Consider the following 22227-nt stretch of genomic DNA (forward strand, 5'->3'; position numbering starts at 1 on the left):
AGATTATGTTACACAAAGTAATATGTTCTAGCTCATCTTAATAAAAGTAATTTTATAAAAAATATAACTTATCTAAAACTATTTTTCTTCTTAAGTTCTTCTATAATTCACCTTTCTATAACTATTTGCGAATTTGCTTGACTCAATCGTTTGCTTCTTTTAATATTTCCTCTACGTTATTCTTCCAAAAGTATACGACTTTCCAACAAGAAGCTTGAATATAATTGTACATTCTTTGAAAACACTATCCCTTTGTTAACTAAATTCAGCATCTTCGTCTTGTACGCAACATTAATTTTCATTGCTCTAGAATGTATATCATAAAACTGCTTGAACTTTATTTTGCTTCTTGGACAAAGTAGATATTTGGGACGTTTCCGTAAATGAATCGGATTTTCAATCCTGATTAAACACTGCAGAAGTGCAACTGACTTAGGGAAAAAAATATAAATTCCCTAGATCTCAATCGGATTATAGCTTTCCGTAGAATGCGATCGGATTGAGATTGGTCTATCAGAAATCAGAATGATCAAACCAGATCAAACTACTTCAATTATAGAGGAATTGCCTGAGGCCTGAGCAATCTATTACATTTTAAGTCTTTACATATTCTGACTTTCTTAATTTTCCTTACATTTAAATACTTGTAAATATTTTCCTATCAATTTATCTTTATATTCAACTGCTGTTAATTAAAATTAAATTTCAGTTGATATTTAATAACCAATAGTATATTTACAATGGATCTGTCAATAATTTTTAATATTTTATTTGGTGAAGATGATATGTCTGATGATTTCATTCATTTAAGAAGAGAGCGTCATATCAGAATTGATCAGTATTATGAAAGAGTTTTATGTAATTATTCCTTATCAGGTAATTTATTTGTTTTGCTATATAATTTTATTGGTTACTGAACAATAAAGCATGAAACATTAATACATTTATAGAATTGAGTAGTTTCTTCGTTTTCAAATTATTCTAAAAATTTTCCTTCATCCGTAGTTGTTGCAATTTGAATAATAATATACATTTATGTTAATGCAACAATCATATTTTTAGATTTTAAATCACACTTTCGTCTTTCCAAATCTACCTTTGAAACCTTGTTACATAAAATTGGTCCTTTTTTACTGCGGAGAAATGGTAATCCTAAAATACAACCTTGTAAACAGTTAGCCGTAACACTGTGGATATTAGGAAACCAGGAAGTTTATAGGTAAGCGTAAGCTGATATTATACAAGTGTCTATTTTTAATTTAGTGAAATATAAATAGTGAATATTAGTCTCAATAATATTAATCATAGAAATATTATGTTTTTGTATATATAATGGACAAAATACATATATAGAATCTTTATATTTATTACTTACAGATCAGTTGCAGACAGGTTTAATATGAGCAAAGATATAGTTTGGAAGTGCGTGTTTAACGTATCACATGTTCTAGAAAATCATATTAATGAGTATATCAAATGGCCTACAAATGGTCAATTAATGCGGAATGCAACCAAATTTGAAGAAATTAGCAATTTCCCCGGAGTTGTGGGTGTTATTGATGGATGTCACATCTCAATAAGTGCTCCTACAGAAAATCCCAACAGTTACATAAATCGTAAAGGCTTTTACTCTGTAATTTTACAAGGAGTTTGTGATTACAACATGAAATTTATAGACATTTTTGCTGGATATTGTGGTAGCGTCCATGACGCTCGGGTTTGGCAACTGAGTGATTTAAAACATCTGATAGATAATAACAGGGAACAATATTGTCCGGGATATCTACATTTGCTTGGTGATTCGGCATATCCATTATCACGAGTTCTACTTACACCGTATAAAGATAATGGCCACTTAAGTGAACTGCAAATTAATTATAATAAAAAATTAAGTTCCACAAGGATAATAATAGAGCTAGCTTTTGGACTACTAAAATGTAGGTTTAGAAAATTAAATTATATCTACATGTTTAATGTGGATATGGTACCTCTTATTATATTAGCTTGCTGTGTATTACACAACATTTGTATAGATAACGAAGATGAGATTAGTGACAACGAACAATACATTAATGGAGAAAATAATAATGACGATGATTTTAATGATTATGATGAAAATATATTTACAAATAGTGAGGAAAAACGTAATATTATAGCTAATTTAATAAACTGATTGATGGTCGTATTTAAAGTAGGCAAAAGAATATGAAATTTACATTAAATGTAATTGTTTTGTAAAATATATTAGTATTTAAATTAAAAAATGTTTATCTTTTAAAATGATCAAATTGTATTTAATATATATACAGGGTCTTTTCCTAACAGCGGAGCATAGGAGATTCGTGTTAGTTGACTATAGCACTCGGAATGATGGAATCTGAGAGCGCTGATTGGTCAATATTACGTAGTACCAACATATAATAGGCCGTTACCGATAGTTGGGTACAAAAAATGAGATTCATCCGCCATATTGGTGTGGAGAATGTTTACATGCTGATCGTAGTAGCAGAAAGAGGTGTAAAATGGAAAAATGTCAAATGTTGTCGTTACTAAAGTAAAAATTGAATACTTTTAATGAAAATGAAGAATATTCGTAATTTTCATTCATTATTTTCAATTTTTACTTTAGTAACCTTACCATTTGACATTTCTCCATTTTACACCTCTTTCTGCTAGGATTAGCATGTAAACATTCTCCACACCAATATAGCGAATGAATTTCATTTTTTGTATCCAACTATTGGTAACGGCCTATTATCTGTTGGTACTACGTAATATTGACCAATCAGCGCTCTCAGATTCCATCATTCCGAGTACTATAGTCAACTAACACGAATCTCCTATGCTCCGCTGTTAGGAAAAGACCCTGTAGATTCTTAGGGCCAGTGTAATGGAAAGCAAGCAAGTTTTATATTTAACTTAATAAACAAAAATCTGAAAATCTACCAATCAAAATTTGCACTCTTACATTGTAGTCGATAATGTTGGATTTAAAGGCTTGTCGACTTTCCATCTGATACCGATCCTTAATTTTCCTTAAACTTGAAGTAATAACAGTTTTTAATTCAATTTTGAAAATGGATACAGAAATTTTTTGCAATAGAACTAGAATTTTATGTTTTTTTAAGGTATAATAAATATAAAATATATTTTTCCATTTACGATTAAAAAGGACAAAATGTAGGAAAATATTTTTAAATAGCATATAATGCATATCTTAAAGTATGAAATGTACGATCTATATATATTCAGAATTTTCCAGAAAGTCAGTAAAATCAATAAACTATTATTTCTAAGTTCATAAAATATTTATACAAAAAATATTTCGAAAACCTTATCAAATTAAAAAATAGCTTAGATAGTTAAGTTTCTACGGTTGTTTTAGATTTCTAGCTTCTATTCTTCGTTATATAAACATATATATAATTGTTTTTTAACTAATCTCGTTCAGTCAGTATGTTTAATACTTAAATTATATATAAAATAGTAATTTTGCTACATTAAAATAATACAGAATCTTCTATGTTCTGCCTTTAGGTAAAAATAATATTTATAAATGATATTCTCAAGTAATTAGTTTATTGAACTACCTAATATCACAGAGAATTAAATAAAATATTTATTTTAAAAGTTTTAAATTATTATAGGATCAAACAGTTGAAAAACATTAGTTTCTAAAATTAAATAAAAATCTGAAACAGTCGACACATCATGCTTTCTTATAACTAAAAATTTTAATATACAAATAAAACTTTTCAATTCGAAGCATGTAACACGTTATAACTTTTTATGAGAGATAAGCATAAATAACGAACATAAGATTATATGTGATAATCAAAATAAAAAGTGTAGTCAGTCCACTATAACTTTGTATTACCTTTTAATAATTTGTAAAATTTTTCTTTCATTCGCATATTCTCACGATGATGTTCTTCTTTTTGTATAAAAATATCTTTTAAAGTTATTTTCTCATTTCTTTCACGTTTCTTTATATATCTGTTTAAAGGTACTGAGCAACAAGCATTTTCAATTTCATTGTCTTCGTTACAACCTGTACTTGACAATCTGAAGCCTTTGCTGCTGGATGCTAATGAAATAGGTGTTACTTCAGGCATTGGATTCAAAATATCTTCTAAATAATCTAAATATACCCAATCTTTTCTATTGGCTCCTGTTTGGCTATTGTGAGCTTTAATACTTTTAAATTTTTGTTTTAGATTCTTCCATTTGATAGAGCACTGTTCATCTGATACTGAATACCCTTGTTTCTTAAAATTATCAGAAATTTCTCTCCATATCTTTTTCGAAAAACAATTTTTCTTATTAAGTTGCTTCCACTTCTTTTGAACTTCATCTATCAATAACTTTGTTTGATCATAATTCCAGTTAAATTTACAGGAATCTATAAAGAAAATTAACGATTTACATTAATTTACATGTCCATTTTAAACAGATTCAATATTTGAATATATACCTATTCCTTCATTAATAGCAGAGATGAAACGGGAGATTGCTCATGCGAGGTCCCGAGGCAATCCCTACCGGTAGGCGGCGCTGGTGTTGGCAAACGCGTGTCTCAGGTCCATCTAACCCCTAACGCCATCTATCGGAAGAGACCACGAAGCACGAGCGTTAAGCTTAGAATAGGGTAAAACATATATGCATTGTTGCCAGAAAGCGGAATAAAGAGAGAGCGGAGATATTTTCTCGGACCTCTCTGTCTTTCTCGCTGTTAGCTTCTAGCAGAAGAGTCGAGGCAAAATCTTTCCGTTTCGCTTTGCCGAAAATCTACCAATATTCGATGTCATTTATATTTGCAGGCCAATGCCTTTATACATGATTTTTTCAGCATATTTATTTATCAGCATTGATTTATTTAAATCAATAATAAATTAAGGAAATGCGTATTTGATATATAATAATTATTTTAACTATAATTTCATCGTTATATTTCGCTTATTTCCGTAAAATCTGAATTTCTTTAGTTTATTATTGATTATTGTAAGTCAATGGCCATTAAAAAAAATTTAATCTTAAAAAAAAAAAGAAAAGTACCGTTCAGGAATCGAACCCGGACCCACAAATCGCCACGCTATTACCTTACCGCCTAGACCACGAGGCTTCTTCAGTGCACCGTAAACAGATAGTCTTTTTAAGGGCTTGAAATCTTCTATTGAACCATATAAATAAACGAAGAACCGACATCTTTATTCATTATTATTCTATCATAATGGTACACAAATTAAAGAATAATTATATAATGTAGATTTTCAAAAGCTTTTCCAATAACCAAGAACGGAAACTGCGAGCGTTGATTATTTATCTTCGTTCTTGGCTATTGGAAAAGCTTTTGAAAACTATTCAAAATATAATTATTCCTTAATTTGTGTACCATTATGACAGAATAATAATGAATAAAGCTGTCGGTTGCTCGTTTATTTATATGGTTTAAAAGAAGATTTCAAGCCCTTAAAAAGACTATCTGTTTACGGTGCACTGAAGAAGCCTCGTGGTCTAGGCGGTAAGGTAATAGCGTGGCGATTTGTGGGTCCGGGTTCGATTCCTGAACGGTACTTTTCTTTTTTTTTTTAAGATTAAATTTTTTTTAATGGCCATTGACTTACAATAATCAATAATAAACTAAAGAAATTCAGATTTTACGGAAATAAGCGAAATATAACGATGAAATTATAGTTAAAATAATTATTATATATCAAATACGCATTTCCTTAATTTATTATTGATTTAAATAAATCAATGCTGATAAATAAATATGCTGAAAAAATCATGTATAAAGGCATTGGCCTGCAAATATAAATGACATCGAATATTGGTAGATTTTCGGCAAAGCGAAACGGAAAGATTTTGCCTCGACTCTTCTGCTAGAAGCTAACAGCGAGAAAGACAGAGAGGTCCGAGAAAATATCTCCGCTCTCTCTTTATTCCGCTTTCTGGCAACAATGCATATATGTTTTACCCTATTCTAAGCTTAACGCTCGTGCTTCGTGGTCTCTTCCGATAGATGGCGTTAGGGGTTAGATGGACCTGAGACACGCGTTTGCCAACACCAGCGCCGCCTACCGGTAGGGATTGCCTCGGGACCTCGCATGAGCAATCTCCCGTTTCATCTCTGTTAATAGCATCTTCAGTTACTTCTTCTTCATCCATTATTCGCTATGTGCACACCTACACGTTGGCAATCAGGTAAGAATGTGCAGCAATATACATAAACAAAAATAGTCCGACAAAAGTGACAAAATTTACCGACAGTCAGCGCTGATATTAGGTCTGTTCTCGTTGGCCTACACTTTTAACACTTTCTACACTTTCCGTATTTCTGTCTTTGTCCATTGTATAAGTTGACACCCTAAAAAGTGCACAAAGTGTGAAAAATGTAGGCAACGAGAACAGACCTATTATGCATATGCATCACTACACATTCTTACCTGACTACCAATGTGTAGGTGTGCACATAGCGAATAGCTAATACAGAAATTGCATAAAAAGAAACACTGAATATAAGAATTAAAGTAAAAACGTAAAGGTACTTTTAACAAATGAAAAAGTATATCTAAAAAAAGCTACTTTCTCTCAATTTGAATAGTCACAATTAATTTATGAAAAACTGAGATGTGAGATAGAAAAAGTTTAAGTTCGAAACTTTTAGCAATTAATCCTATAATTTGTAAATTTGATGATACAGATTTCTTGATCATTCTCATAGTCAGACCAATCTCAATCCGATTGCATTCTACGGAAAGCCATAATCCGATTGAAATCTAGGGAATTTATATATTTTTTCCCTAAGTTAGTTGCACTTCTGCAGTGTTTAATCAGGATTGAAAATCCGATTCATTTACGGAAACGTCCTTACTCCTTGGTTTCTTCCATCTTCTACTTCTTCGATGATGGTGTATGTACATACATTTAATAATTAATGATAAAAATTATACTTGAAATCCTCAAAGTAACCTGTAATAATAGACTATATTACACAAAGCAATATATTCTAACTCATCTTAAAAATTGTATCTATAAAAAAAAAGATAACTTATCTAAAATTATTTTCCTTGCCAGCTCTTCTTAATATGAAATTACAAGTTAAATTAACCTTTCTACATAACTATTCATGACGTTTATATTATTTTTTAAAGTTAACCTGTTTTATGTATTTTAACAGCGATGCCAGATTGTAAACTATAATTAATAGGTATAGTACGTTTATCTATAGTTCAATCAGTACTGCCAACTGTTTGCAACAGAGTGTACAAAATTTTTAGGAAAACTGTCACCGACCCAGTGAAAAGAGTTTAATTCCGAACTCAACTTATGCAGTTTATCTCTCCTATGTTTTCACTTGTCGCTTGTCGCTCGTCGCTAGCAGCGACATATTCTGAGGCGGGTCCTGAATGTAGGAACGAAGGAAACGGGTAATCGCTAGCAGCAATCGCATAATGGTTTCTTAGGTGTAGTGACTGTGGTGTCGTGTTTTGGTATATGACATTTGAATTTAATTTGCATATGTATAAAAAAATTGTGAATATTATAATAATAATCAAAAGTTATGAGGTATGCACATATATTGAATGAGGAATTAATAAAGGTTTCATATATATTTGAAATGAATGTTTTCTTAAATCCTTGTTATGAAAATAATTCCTTCATTTTCCTATATAGCATGAGAGGATGAAAATTATATAGTTCATATATCAGAAAATAATAATTTACATTAGTAAAGTTATGATTATCCCTAGTTTGATAATTTTATTAGTAAAATTAATTGTTGTTACATGTTACTCATAATAAAACTTAATTGAATTTATTTTGTAATAAAAATGTTACAATTTAAGATTCTGTTTTTAGTAAGAAATCTATAAAGGGTAAGGAACTTAAACCGCCCCAAAACATTAGTAGAAAAAGATGCATATCTTTTTAACTATATAAGAGATATTCAATTTTTATATATGACCTTTGCGAAAGCAAATAATAAGAGAATTCGAGAAGGTCCTATGCACAAATTGAATATCTTTTATAATTAAAGAGATACTCGTCTTTTTGCATCTATATTCTAGGGCGGTATAACAGCTTCACTCTGTATATATGCCGTATTATTTTACAAGCAAAGCCTGTTTTTTGGGTTAATTATATTCAACGTTTCTTATATATTAATTACAATAATTATTCATTATATTATTTTTTAGCTTCATATGTATCGGCTTGCTATAAATATGACAAATGTATTTTCAATTTGAATTTCCATCCATTTTTCAAATTTAAAATTCACACGATCCACCTGTTCCGTTCCGTTGAATACATACGAGCAGCGATACAGGCGATACGGGCGATACACAGTGGGAAATTGAATCGTGTGTGCTTTTAACTATAGTGTAGTATATCATTTTCCATGTTAAATTACAGAGTGAAACTAGCCGAACCACACACGATTCAATTTCCCTCTGTGTACTAGCGATGTCGCTGAAAAGTTGGATAAATCCAACTTTATTTCAGTGTCGCTAGCGACAGAATAAGCAGAAAGTGTAGTATACTTTGTACTACGTGACCATTTGTCGCTAGCGACGAGCGACAAGTGAAATCGTACCTTAATGGGAATGCAATACCATCAACTACATATTATCCAGGCACTATACTACACATCTTATAGCGTAGGATCCGAAATACTGCACAACCTATAGCGTAGTACATTGCAGTAACGAAAAGAGCGATATTCTGTAACTTCCGTCTATATGGATTCAGTAACTAGTTACCGACAACTTTCGGTAATTGAATCGAGTTACCGAGAGATATCGCTAAGAGCGATTCTGTAACACAAAGTTTTCGATAATTGTCGTTAAAAATGTCTCTCTCTCTCTCGGTCGCTACCGAATTCTATCGTTAACTTAACGACGACCTTTGATAGGCGTCGGTAGAAGAGAAGTTTACCGAGAAAGTAAATATAATAAATGTCACAAATATTTCTTAAATTAATATTTAGAAATTACAAAAAAGTACTTATAATAAATTTTCTTTATATTTTAAGGCTTACAGTAAAAATCGTAGGAAATAAAATTTAATATTTTTCCAATTTTTATATTTAAAAATAACTATATACAGGGTGATTCTCTAACGGCGGGACATAGGAGATTGGTGTTAGCAGACAGCAGAGAACGGGAGATTGCTCAATGCTCATGCCGTGTCCCGAAGCAATCCTTACCGGTAGGCGGCGCTTCGATCCCATCGTTTAGCTTCCAGATGATTATGCCCTCGCGCCATCTATCTAAACTGATGCGAAACAACACAGCAGAGCTTCGAATAGGGTAAAACAGATCTACATTAGATAATTTTATAATTTAAGCAAATATTTTTATTTTAGCGTAGAAAGATACGAAAATAGCATTAATTTGTTAACAAACGAAATTAATAAAATTATTATACATATACCCTACATTATTATTACAATATCCTTCTTAAATTTAAATATATGACTTCCAGATGATTTGTTTGATATATATATATATATATATGTCTAATCGGCTAGATAAGGGGACCAAATCTTGTGTAAAATGGTATTTAGCGGTACATCTGGTACAAGTAAGGACGGTCCCCATAACTTCAATAAGTCTGAAGGTATATATGAGGACGGACCCCACAAATTAAAATTTTTACTAAACGGTAGTTATAGGTACCGTCCCTATATCTGCCTATACTTATACATAGTATATATTATATATGATTATATACGAAAATATATATATATGTATAATATGGGTAGATACGAGGACGTACCCATAACTGTCATTTAGTAAAAACTTCTACATTTATATATCCATATATACGCAAATACGCATATATACGCGTAAATAACAAACACTATTAGTCAGTATAGGTAGATACTAGGACGTACTCATAACTACTATTGTGTACAACTTTAAACTTAAATATATCTATACAACTATAGGGAAGATGAATTAGGGCCAAAAACGTGTATATGGATGAGACACTTTAACGAGTTTGCAATGTTTAGGTTCAAGCTAAACATTTTATACATAGAGAGCATTCATTCGTGTTTACATCTCACTAAATGTAATATACGTAATACACAGTTTAGGTCTACTAAATACAGGATTTCTAATATGTTTGTAAATTTCTAAGGATCTCAGAAACCAAAGAGTCCAGAAGCATATACATTTTCTTAGGCGAGTTAGGCTGAAAAGAGACACCCCAGACCTCTCCAAAATGGCCCAGATATAAGTTTTTTAAATACTTTTTAGTTAAGCAATTGTAGCTTAATTAACAAGTTCCTCGCCTTCTAGAAATCCGATAAAGACGAGAGTGGTCTCGTTGGACTCATCTTGGTGCATATTTTCATCCTGCACCAAAAACTATGGTCATGCAATTTTATCGCATAATCGGATGGGATACGTCGAGACAAGAAAAATAAGCCTTCGCAGAGCTCTCTACGATACTCCGTTCGCGAGATATGAATTTTTTAAGTATTTGTTGGTTAAACAATTGATAGCTTAACTAATGGATTTCTCAGGTTCTAGAAGTCGGATTGGGACAAGACTAGTCTCGTTGGGCTCGTCTTGGTGCATATTTTCATCCTGCACCAAAAAATATGGTCATGCAATTTTATCGCATAATCGGATGGGATACGTCGAGACAAGAAAAATAAGCCTTCGCAGAGCTCTCTACGATACTCCGTTCGCGAGATATGAATTTTTTAAGTATTTGTTGGTTAAACAATTTGTAGCTTAACTAATGGATTTCTCAGATTCTAGACGTCCGATCAAGACAAGATTTGTCTTGCTGAACTCATCTTTGCCTATATTTTTATTCTGAGGTAAAAAATATAGTCCGGCAATTTTATGGCAGAATCGGATAAAAAATATCGAGACACACAAGCAACCGGAGACCTTGCAGGCAGAGCTGCCTACAATGCTCCGTTCAAACTATAGATTTTCAGTACTCACACTACTCACAGTCAATAACGGAACACGGCCCAAAACACGTCCTAAAGCACTGAGAGCTTATTATACCTAAAACACTATACTTCGTTTCTTCTCTGTGGATGTTTACGTTCAGTGATCTGATCCGGGTTAGGGTTTACTACAGTCGCAGTAATACAACTTTCGAAAAAAACCCTAGATTAACCCGGATTTGGTGAGGAGGCTTCCGCGTGTGGATCTGATCGGGTCTGGGTTAAAGGGGTTAAGGTAGGACGTATTCCGACGTGATTGAAGTGTCAAAAACGGACAAGTGACCAATAGCAATAGGTTTTACCAACAAGTTAAAGGATTTCCATTTATTTGAACACTGCTTGCCATTAACTAAATATCCTTTTTTACCTAATTCTGCAGCAATTACCTCCCATAATTTTTTTTGACCAATATTTTTATTTTGTATTATATTTTTATTTTTCCTTACATGTTCCAACAACAATTTTGTGCTTCCAATTGTCCAGTAATATTTATTCAGATCTGTCAAAAAAAAGAAAGTATTAATTAAAATATTTCCTTTTAATAAAGTCTAATGAAATTAAGATTTAATAATTAATGCAAATACACTTTTTTCACTCCAATGTTTTGGGTTGTGCAGGAATTTAAAGTATAATTAATAAAACTGAATACTTTACTATTTTAGTATTCTGTACTACATTTAAACTTTACATACCTACATATCTATTGTGAGCGTAGTATTGATCCATCTTTATTTCTGAAAAAATTTAGTAATTAATTGCAAATATACAGAAAATTTATTGCCATTTAAATACAATAAAAATAAGATTAAGGTTATCATTTTAAATATAATTTAATTCTTCTTAATTTTTTATTTTTACCTGATGAAATTAAAAAACTACGTGATAAAATGTTAATAATAAAAGTTTATAACTAAGTTTACCTTTATTTGCTTATTGAAATTTTACCAATGCTGTTTTGAATTTCGATCACGTCTGAGTACGTCCTACCTTAATCCCCTTTAACCCGGATCCGATCAGATCCACTCGCGGAAGCCTCCTCACTAGACTCGGATCCATCTAGAGTTTTTTCGAAAGTTGCAGCTCTGAAACTGGGTCTAACCCTAACCCGCATCAGATCACTGAACGTAAGCATCCTGTGAATCACACTTACTATATATTTTCAATTCTCGCCAACAAACTATACAGCGTAGTATCATCCAACATGGCGGACTTGGCATTCTTGGCAACGCTGATGAGCAGGTACTATACGGTAGTACCGAAAGTACTACACTTGGCAACTCTGTTAACACGGCAGTGTCACCAGGCACCCCTCTGCTAATACCAGAGATGAAACGGGAGATTGCTCATGCGAGGTCCCGAGGCAATCCCTACCGGTAGGCGGCGCTGGTGTTGGCAAACGCGTGTCTCAGGTCCATCTAACCCGTAACGCCATCTATCGGAAGAGACCACGAAGCACGAGCGTTAAGCTTAGAATAGGGTAAAACATATATGCATTGTTGCCAGAAAGCGGAATAAAGAGAGAGCGGAGATATTTTCTCGGACCTCTCTGTCTTTCTCGCTGTTAGCTTCTAGCAGAAGAGTCGAGGCAAAATCTTTCCGTTTCGCTTTGCCGAAAATCTACCAATATTCGATGTCATTTATATTTGCAGGCCAATGCCTTTATACATGATTTTTTCAGCATATTTATTTATCAGCATTGACTTATTTAAATCAATAATAAATTAAGGAAATGCGTATTTGATATATAATAATTATTTTAACTATAATTTCATCGTTATATTTCGCTTATTTCCGTAAAATCTGAATTTCTTTAGTTTATTATTGATTATTGTAAGTCAATGGCCATTAAAAAAAATTTAATCTTAAAAAAAAAAAGAAAAGTACCGTTCAGGAATCGAACCCGGACCCACAAATCGCCACGCTATTACCTTACTGCCTAGACCACGAGGCTTCTTCAGTGCACCGTAAACAGATAGTCTTTTTAAGGGCTTGAAATCTTCTTTTAAACCATATAAATAAACGAAGAACCGACATCTTTATTCATTATTATTCTATCATAATGGTACACAAATTAAAGAATAATTATATAATGTAGATTTTCAAAATCTTTTCCAATAACCAAGAACGGAAACTGCGAGCGTTGATTATTTATCTTCGTTCTTGGCTATTGGAAAAGCTTTTGAAAACTATTCAAAATATAATTATTCCTTAATTTGTGTACCATTATGACAGAATAATAAAGAATAAAGCTGTCGGTTGCTCGTTTATTTATATGGTTTAAAAGAAGATTTCAAGCCCTTAAAAAGACTATCTGTTTACGGTGCACTGAAGAAGCCTCGTGGTCTAGGCGGTAAGGTAATAGCGTGGCGATTTGTGGGTCCGGGTTCGATTCCTGAACGGTACTTTTCTTTTTTTTTTTAAGATTAAATTTTTTTTAATGGCCATTGACTTACAATAATCAATAATAAACTAAAGAAATTCAGATTTTACGGAAATAAGCGAAATATAACGATGAAATTATAGTTAAAATAATTATTATATATCAAATACGCATTTCCTTAATTTATTATTGATTTAAATAAGTCAATGCTGATAAATAAATATGCTGAAAAAATCATGTATAAAGGCATTGGCCTGCAAATATAAATGACATCGAATATTGGTAGATTTTCGGCAAAGCGAAACGGAAAGATTTTGCCTCGACTCTTCTGCTAGAAGCTAACAGCGAGAAAGACAGAGAGGTCCGAGAAAATATCTCCGCTCTCTCTTTATTCCGCTTTCTGGCAACAATGCATATATGTTTTACCCTATTCTAAGCTTAACGCTCGTGCTTCGTGGTCTCTTCCGATAGATGGCGTTAGGGGTTAGATGGACCTGAGACACGCGTTTGCCAACACCAGCGCCGCCTACCGGTAGGGATTGCCTCGGGACCTCGCATGAGCAATCTCCCGTTTCATCTCTGCTAATACCCTTTACACACCATCTGAACAAACCCCGTTCATGACACCTTATCAAACGCCACATCACACACCTCATCATGGTGAGCCAACAAACGCCAAGTCAACATCAAGGACCGTTTATCCACCTTGCGCCACCCACAATGACTCCAACTCACCATAGGTCTACCCCAACTCAGACCTACACCACCTGTATCCACTCCCTCAGGAGATTCTATGGATTGGAAAAAAGAAGCTGAAGCATGGTCAAGATTGAAGGAACCCGCTCCAAAAGTCTCGTAAGCTAAATAAATGTTTTTAAATATCTCCAGCTGGTAAGAATCTAATTTGAATTAAATTAGTGATGCTGTAACTGTAAAGAGTTAATGTCAAAAGGGTTAAAACCTCATTAAATCTTTAAAATTTTCAGAGGTAGCACGCCAAGATATGAGGAATCGAGAAAGACACCACGTAGTTATGATGATTCGTCAGGGAGGTCCACTCCGCGAAGTCGACAGACGTTCAGTCGCACTCCCTCTTCTTACAAATCACCATGGGGAATTCCGCATACGAATTCTAATCCCCGGAGTATGTCTCTCAGTGGGGACGGTACTCCATTGTACGATGAGAGGTAACAACTCAGCTCTATGTGCATATTAGGTTTACTCTCCTTATATTATATCATCATATTGCTAACTGTAATCCATTAAAAACAGTTTTTTCAACCCTTTACACGATACTCATCGAATCTCAATCAGGAGACATCTATGAACAATTGAAAAGGTCGACTTTAATAAGAGGACGAGGCAGAGGCCGCAGAGGTACAAAACTTATTACCTGTGAAACTTCATTTGTCAATTATCAGTTTATTAATAATTAGTTAATATTTTAATCTTACATACGATGAAGAATGGTTTTCTTTTGAATCGTGAAAAATTTACCCCGATGAACGTATGCTTAACGCGAATACACTGTTATTTATTGAAGCATATTTTCTCAAAGTTATTTTATATAGTACGAACACAAAAAAGTGGAATAATACCGTTAATAAATAAACATTAAAAATAATGAAATTTTGCTCACAAATGTTATATATATTTGCTCCCTTTTCATTAGTTATTTCTAGAATTTTGCTCTTGATTGCATGAAAAAATATATATATCATTTATGATCTTCAAAAAGAGCAGCGATTTTATTTGTCCCTTTCATTCTACAGCAAACTAATGTAACGCTATTTTAATAAGCTTGCACGAGATCGTGATTTACAAAAATTTGTTTAAAATTAAAGTGTAAAACTTATATTTTATTCTTGTAAAATAATATTATACACAAGTGATTGAGCTTTTTTTTTAAACCAAACTCTTTATCATGAAGATATTGTGCACTATTTTTTCAATTAAAACAGTAAGCTTCTAGTACACGGAAAATCATTGAAACAAAACTACTTTGGATCTCTGAATTCACTGAACTAAATTGATATTCTTTTGTAATATAAATAAAATAAACGATTAATTATAATTTACTATACTCTTACTATTCTAAATAACTAAGAGCCTTCATTGGCTCAGTACCTTTAAACACTTTTTAATATTAAATCTCTTAAAGTGATACAACAGAATTCTATTTGTCATTTCACCATTTTTTTTTAATACTCCTTTTACGTTTTACGTTAATTTTAAATAATAGACATTTGATCTTCGGAAAAAATATCACCATTCATAGTACCATTGTAAAGTTTGTAGGTCAATTCACGAGGTGAATTCTGCATTATTGTTGATTATTGCTTCGTTAAATACCTAAATAAATTGGTATGTTATTGTAAAGAACAACTTACATTTTAAATAAAAAAAAACTCTTACAAGACAGAAGATTTAGATTCTGGATTAGTCGTTTTTAACTCGGATTTCTGTTGGGTCTTCAAATTAAGTTTCCTTCGTAAAGTCTGCTTATCTTTATCCACCTAAAACAAGTAAGTTTAAAAACATGAAAATTTTATATATATTTATTTAACAAATTTAGCACTACTCATTACATACCGTTTCTGTATTTTTTTGACTTTCATTCGACTTTCGTCTCTAAAACATAAAATAATAGATTAATTATTTTATTAACAAATTAAGTTTATGAATATAAATTACTTTAATACTGCATCTAATTTCATTGTCGCTTGAATCGGTGGAAAGAAACTGCAGTCTATTTATAATTCTTCGTTTAGTATTCATAGTTAACCACTTAGATGAATTGAAGCTATTCGTTGTTTCCCTTTTGACCGTCTTCGAACTCACAGTAGCATCTTTCTTTTTGGCCTTATTAACAAATAATGTTACAGTTACTTTCAAAAACGATAATAATCCTATGAGATTAACTTTATAAAGGCAACAATTTTAGTATCTATTTTAATAGTCATTTCCGGCTTCTCCTACAGTTTTAGTAATTTTTTACGCCAAAATAATTACAAAGATAATTATTAACTCACTTTTACTTTAGGGCTTAGCGAAGGTGATGTATTTTCAAACTTCGGCGACATACCTGGACTATAATGAGAGATGCCGTCTATTAAAATTACTCGTTCGCCTAAAAATTAACAGACATGTTAGGAGTAATTACATTTTCCTAAAAATATAATATTTACCAGTCCAGTAACTTAAAGGAGGGAAAATTCTCCTACCCCTAGAACTAACGGAAACATCTAAAGTATCGACAGTTGAGTCATGATCAGTTTCTGGTTTTAACAATTGTACCTCTGAAATAGTTAATCACTTTTATTCTCCAATACAAAAATTGCCTTCTTTACTTACTTTTTTCCAGCAATTTCCACATTTTACAAAAATGTTCTATTTTTGTGGGACAGCCATTTCTACATTCTGCTAGTAGCATTTTTGGAATAACTAAACAATTCATTAGGTATAGACAATCAAAAACAGTTTTATTAAAATAATATATTAACGAAACCCGTATACCGACATTACAGGGCATAAACTATTTCGCATACAGCGTCCTCATTTGTTGACGAATAGTAATGTTATTACATGTTTTTGGAAATGCCAGAAGATTATTTAATGAAGTACATTGAGCAAATTAAAAAAAAAATTTAATTGTTTAAACAAATATATTAACATTCATGAAACAAATAAATTACGAAATCCCCCAACGTACTTTACTAAATAGTGTTCTTGCGTTTCCAAAAAGTAAAAAAAAATGCAAATCCGTCAGTAATGACGATGCTGCATTTTTTTTTACTTTTTGGAAACGCAAGAACACTATTTAGTAAAGTACGTTGGGGGATTTCGTAATTTATTTGTTTCATGAATATTAATATATTTGTTTACACAATTTTTTTTAAAAGTGTTTGTTAAATTGCTTAATGTACTTCAGTAGATAATCTTCTGGCATTTTCAAAAACATGAAATAACATTACAATCCGTCAACAAATTAGGACGTTACATGCGAAATAGTTTGTGTCCTGTAATGTCGGTATACGGATTCCCATTAAATAAAGCAATTTACCATGTTTCGTATCCTTCATAGAACCAACTAATGTATAAATATCGTCATCGACTGTTATAAATTTTTTCGCTGATAGTTTTTGTTTTACAATCTTTGTAGAAAAGTTCCAGTAATCAATGTGCCCCGAGTTGCTAAAAAAAATAGTTTATAAATGCTTTAGTTTATAGCAATTTTGTTTTATTTCAAAAATAACTTACTTTAATAGGTTTCCTTTAAATATTAAACCAAACTTCAGTGAGCCGCTAGACACATTTATCACTGCAGGTAACCAGTCTATTAAGCTTTTAGACTTTTTCTGTTTGTCAAGATTATTTTCTAAATACTTTGTATTAATTGATTTTTCTACAGATTTTGATTTGGATGATCTATACCTCGTCTTATAATTAGCATCGTCATCTGGATTTCCACAAGATGAAGGATTATTTGTCTCCTCGGAATTTGGATTAGTTATAATATCAGATAATACCATTCTTCGATCATGTCGTAAACATATATTTTCAGAAAAATAATTCGTAGAATTATTGCTACTGTTCGTAGAATTATTGCTACTGTTCGCAGAATTATTGCTACTGTTCGCAGAATTATTGCTACTGTTCGCAGAATTATTGCTACTCATCGTACATTCTTCATCTGAATACATCCTAGTCATTTGTACAGCATTTGGATCTGTTTGAGAATTATTATCGGTATTATTACTCCTGCTGTTTAAAATATTTTCTATGTACTTGGAATCTACATCAACCTTCTCTGATCTATAGCTTATGGGTTTTGCAGCAGTTACATGAGATTGTAAATCAGTTCTCCCCCGTATTACTTCAGGCACATCGTCTTCCGTAAAACTATAAGCAGAATTTGAATCATTGTTTATACTATTCGAAAATTTTCTTAATTTGTTTTTATTGATTTTTTTGTCATTTAATATTTGGTTCTCCTTCGCTAGCTGTTTCACATCTTTCAATCTTTTTGATCTTTTAATCCGACGTTTCTGATGACGATTTCGTATCATGACCAAATGCTTTTCGATAAGTTCTGCTGAAACTTTTGGAACTCCTAAATAAATTTCGCTTTCACTCATATCATTCAGTATGGAAGTTTTTGGTGTTTCATTTCTTGGTTCATTGTAACTTTTAGCACTGCTATTCTCCGTTTCATAATCAACGCCAGAGTCTACTACTAACTTCTCTTGTTCTTTCTGATCATCCATTCTAGCTACATGAATGTTCTGAGCTAATATTAAGTCTTCTGTATATGACATAATAAAATGAAGATGTTCAAGTAACTCTAATATTTTCAGAATGTATTCTTGGGAGAAAATATTATTTTTTAGATTATCAGCTAAAACTAACAGTTTTTCTGGCAATGTTTCTTGTATTTGAACAAGTAAATTTAAAAATTCTTGACAATGGAGTTCAAGTTTATTTCTCTCTCTATTCTCCTCCCCTTCTCTTTCACTACTGAAAGATTTTTGTAAATTATAATTATGATTTTTCAACAAAGCGTCAAAAACTTCATTACTTTTAGATAAATTTTGTTGGTTTTCTATAATTTTTTCAGTACTGGAAATATCTTTATTTTCTTCAGACGAATTGGTAGGAAGTGCAATGGCTGATCTTTTTTCATTTGTATAAGTTAATGGATCCAAAATCCTTTTAGGCTTATATGATAATGTTATATCTGTTATTTCGCTTTGTAGATCGTCATCGCTATCTGTGATTGCACTAGGCCAACGGAAAGTAGGTTTAGAACCATTAGAGACAAAAGATCTCCACATTTGATAAACATTCTCCCAATCGTCAGGAAAACCATTAACAAATTTGCCTCTCACATAGTCAGGTAATTCTATTAAAAAAATATATAATCATTTTTGAAAATTAAAATGATAACTGATATTTATTTACCTCTTCTTTTATCTACTATATCTCCTTCAAGACGATAGATATGTTTGTTAATAGACTCAACAATGGATGCAGACAATCTCCTCAAGACTGGCTTACTTCTTGCAATTCTCCCACTGAAGCATGAAAAATATTATAACAAACTTTAGAAACTAAAAATACACAGGGCTCTTCTCTAATTGGCTAATAGAAAGTTCCATATAATTTGATTTTAACAGCATTCTATATTTTCGTGTATGATTCAATTTAGTATTGAGTGAATATAATTTGTAAAAAAACAATAAAATTTATAATAAACAGTAAATTTTATTGAATTAAAAAAGCAATAAAAAAAATATCAGTTTTAAAATTTGATTAAATACAACGATACTAAGTGCTATAAATTCTGTGTGCTATAATTATAGAAAAACCTAATATGGAGTGAGGCATTCAAGATACATCCAAGGCATAAAACATTTCTGAATATAAATAAAAAATGTATGTAAAAGTAACTACCTAAAAAATTGATATTTTTTATAATTACAAAGATAAGTATTCTTTTATATATCCATACTAGGGTGGTTTAAAGGCATCTCTGTTTGCAAATAATACATTTACCTATTTATTTCTCCTTTAATAATTAATTGGAATTGGTCGTTTAGAATTATACGCCAGTTCTTGAAAACACGCTCATCTTTCCTAACATTGTTTATTTGCTCTTGGTATGAAGAATTACAGCTCAGAGTCTCATTTTTCCTTAGGGACGTTTTATTCTTTGAGTCAGAATTCTCACTATCAAAATTACTTTGATGACAATCCAAAAATGATTTATAACTAGACATTGAAGAACTTTTGTTTGTATCAGTTTTAACCTTTCTGGAACTGCATGGAATATTAATTGTTTTAGGAGGTGGAATTATTATAGAATTATCATGTTTTCTAACATGAAAACTTTTCACACTTGATGTTACAAGATTTCTTTTAATAAAAGGACCATTTTCCTTTAATAAAACAAATCCAAAATTATTACTAGCTGATACCACTTTACTTCCCCATGCAGATCTCATACTGTTTATATCATATGTATCTGGATGTATACTAGACATACTTGGCCAAGCTTGAGGCACAGTCTGACTTTGGTTTCCCAACAAAATATTTTTCTTGTCATTCTTCAGACGAGACTGCTTTAAAGCCCTTTTCTGTTTCTTATATCTTTCATCCATCTCAACTTTCCCAAAGGTTATCTATAAAATAACAATATTTCAAGGTTAAATACATTCATCTATAGAAACATACAAAATCATGCACACATTGGGCCTGTTTTTTTCGCTGTACTGCTGAACTGGAAAAGTTAGTCAAAATAAGATAAATATGCTTTAAATACATCATTTCCCTTATTTTAATATATTTAATTAAAGTATATTAGTGCAGCAGTTTGGTAAAATCAAAACACCTGTGTTTATAGAATAATCTTTTAAATTAAATTTTCTATTATTAAATAATAAAAAAAAAAGATTAAGCTGATCGGGTAGTTTTTGAAAATACAAAAATAAAGTTTTTGGTATTTACCTCCGAAAAGTTATCCATTTATGATGACTAAAATATTAATAAATTATCGCATGGAATTTTTTTAAGCAGTTAAATAATCAGATAATTTTTCTTCCCGTACCCGCGTAATTTGATGGATGATGCTAAGGCCCCGTTCCGCTATTGACTGCAAGCAGTGGGAACACTGGGAACTGGGAAAGGCAAGGGGTTATCTAGGGAATTCTAGTGGACACCGTCAAATTGAAATCGGCTATCTCTTTGACGTCAAAAGAGCTGTCAAAACCTAAATTAACCTGTATTTTGAAGAAATACAGAAGAATAAATATTTTTAAAAAGCAAATAAGAGGAAAAAAAAATTGGATTTTAATAAATATATGAACAAAAAATATCAGATGAGTATTAGTTAATAGGAAATGTTGAATTAATTGTAAATTATTAAGAAAATATACTTTGTGGTTTTTTTATTTCTGTTACAGGTTAAATGCTGTTTCCGATGAGCTTAAATTACAGAAAAGAAATATATATAAACCAATAAATAAAAAAGGACTAATTTATAAAGCATTTCTATGTGGACCAGTCATTTCAATAATTTTGATGTAATATTTAAATAGTGAATTGTGTAAGCGTTTGGTGTATATACACAAAGAAATTTTATTATAAATTAATAATTATATATAATAATGTTTTGATTCCTATTACACAATAAATTAAAGCTATATAGTTCAATTAAAATATTCTTTGTCTTTACACCTTATCCAAATTCTGTACATACATAGTAATTACTGATTCTCGTAGAATCTATCTTTTAAACTAATTAAATTGCAACTGTTTGAAATGTGCAAGTCATAACTATTTGCTTCAATGATATTTATTATTCAATGTAAGACAAATTGCATAGTGCCTCTGCAAATTTCTTACTGATCCGTCACATCCTTCCACATAATACTTTTTATGATATTTATATGCCTCCTTTGCACTATTTTCTTCTAGTCTATAACATATAACAATAATTTTATTATTATTTTTAAATACGCAGATAAGATGCTGATTTGTAATTAATTTTATAAATATTGGAATGATTGTTAAATCATTGTCTTATTAAATTTGGAAAATGGGCATTTGAGTGATACTATTTAAATTGGGCCTCTCTTTTGTGAGATATGTTCTCATAATACTTGGATAGATAAAGTTCTTAAGTTATGTGTATAATACTGAGTTCATCTTATTTTTTAGCTACAAGTAGTTTTCCAGCAACGTGTTTGAATATACATTTTGAATATAGAATACTCTTATTTCCTTACTCTTATTATAATGTTGTCAGGATTAATAGAAAGATATGTCAATCATCTGAAAATGATAGGATATACACATGGCGACTGGATTA

General features: G+C 31.3%; 4 protein-coding genes across 9 annotated transcripts; 2 read left to right on the forward strand and 2 right to left on the reverse strand.

The window, feature by feature from the left end:
* Nucleotides 1-740: 740 nt before the first annotated feature.
* Nucleotides 741-2173, forward strand: LOC136774652 (uncharacterized). Its single transcript, XM_066729068.1, has 3 exons — nucleotides 741-876; nucleotides 1063-1219; nucleotides 1378-2173. Exons 1-3 carry the CDS (start codon nucleotides 741-743, stop codon nucleotides 2171-2173), a joined length of 1089 nt encoding a protein of 362 aa, XP_066585165.1.
* Nucleotides 2174-3860: 1687 nt separating this feature from the next.
* LOC136774653 (uncharacterized) lies at nucleotides 3861-6168 on the reverse strand. The gene is made up of 2 exons (XM_066729069.1): nucleotides 6063-6168; nucleotides 3861-4402 (listed from the first exon to the last, which is right to left on the reverse strand). Exons 1-2 carry the CDS (start codon nucleotides 6166-6168, stop codon nucleotides 3861-3863), a joined length of 648 nt encoding a protein of 215 aa, XP_066585166.1.
* A 7732-nt stretch (nucleotides 6169-13900) lies between these two features.
* LOC136774343 (uncharacterized) lies at nucleotides 13901-15636 on the forward strand. Its single transcript, XM_066728577.1, has 3 exons — nucleotides 13901-14213; nucleotides 14345-14545; nucleotides 14631-15636. Exons 1-3 carry the CDS (start codon nucleotides 14152-14154, stop codon nucleotides 14683-14685), a joined length of 318 nt encoding a protein of 105 aa, XP_066584674.1. The 5' UTR covers nucleotides 13901-14151; the 3' UTR covers nucleotides 14686-15636.
* On the reverse strand, nucleotides 15569-21015 carry LOC136774341 (uncharacterized). 6 transcript variants are annotated; one of them, XM_066728572.1, is made up of 13 exons: nucleotides 20865-21015; nucleotides 20404-20539; nucleotides 19914-20296; nucleotides 19320-19432; nucleotides 17619-19260; nucleotides 17422-17552; nucleotides 16713-16802; nucleotides 16547-16657; nucleotides 16391-16488; nucleotides 16053-16220; nucleotides 15951-15989; nucleotides 15774-15874; nucleotides 15569-15710 (listed from the first exon to the last, which is right to left on the reverse strand). In XM_066728572.1, the coding sequence occupies exons 2-13, from the start codon at nucleotides 20461-20463 to the stop codon at nucleotides 15692-15694; spliced, it is 2955 nt and encodes a 984-aa protein (XP_066584669.1). In that variant the 5' UTR covers nucleotides 20464-20539; nucleotides 20865-21015; the 3' UTR covers nucleotides 15569-15691. The 6 variants fall into 6 exon arrangements, 4 of the variants coding, with proteins under 4 accessions (XP_066584669.1, XP_066584668.1, XP_066584667.1 ...); XM_066728571.1 differs by having other exon boundaries at nucleotides 16583-16657; nucleotides 19914-20539; XM_066728570.1 differs by having other exon boundaries at nucleotides 19914-20539.
* Nucleotides 21016-22227: the final 1212 nt, after the last annotated feature.

Source organism: Prorops nasuta, unplaced genomic scaffold, assembly GCF_024137725.1.
Source record: "Prorops nasuta isolate Cenicafe-Biocafe unplaced genomic scaffold, Cenicafe_Pnas_1.2 PNAS00006, whole genome shotgun sequence".
Taxonomy (NCBI): domain Eukaryota; kingdom Metazoa; phylum Arthropoda; class Insecta; order Hymenoptera; family Bethylidae; genus Prorops; species Prorops nasuta.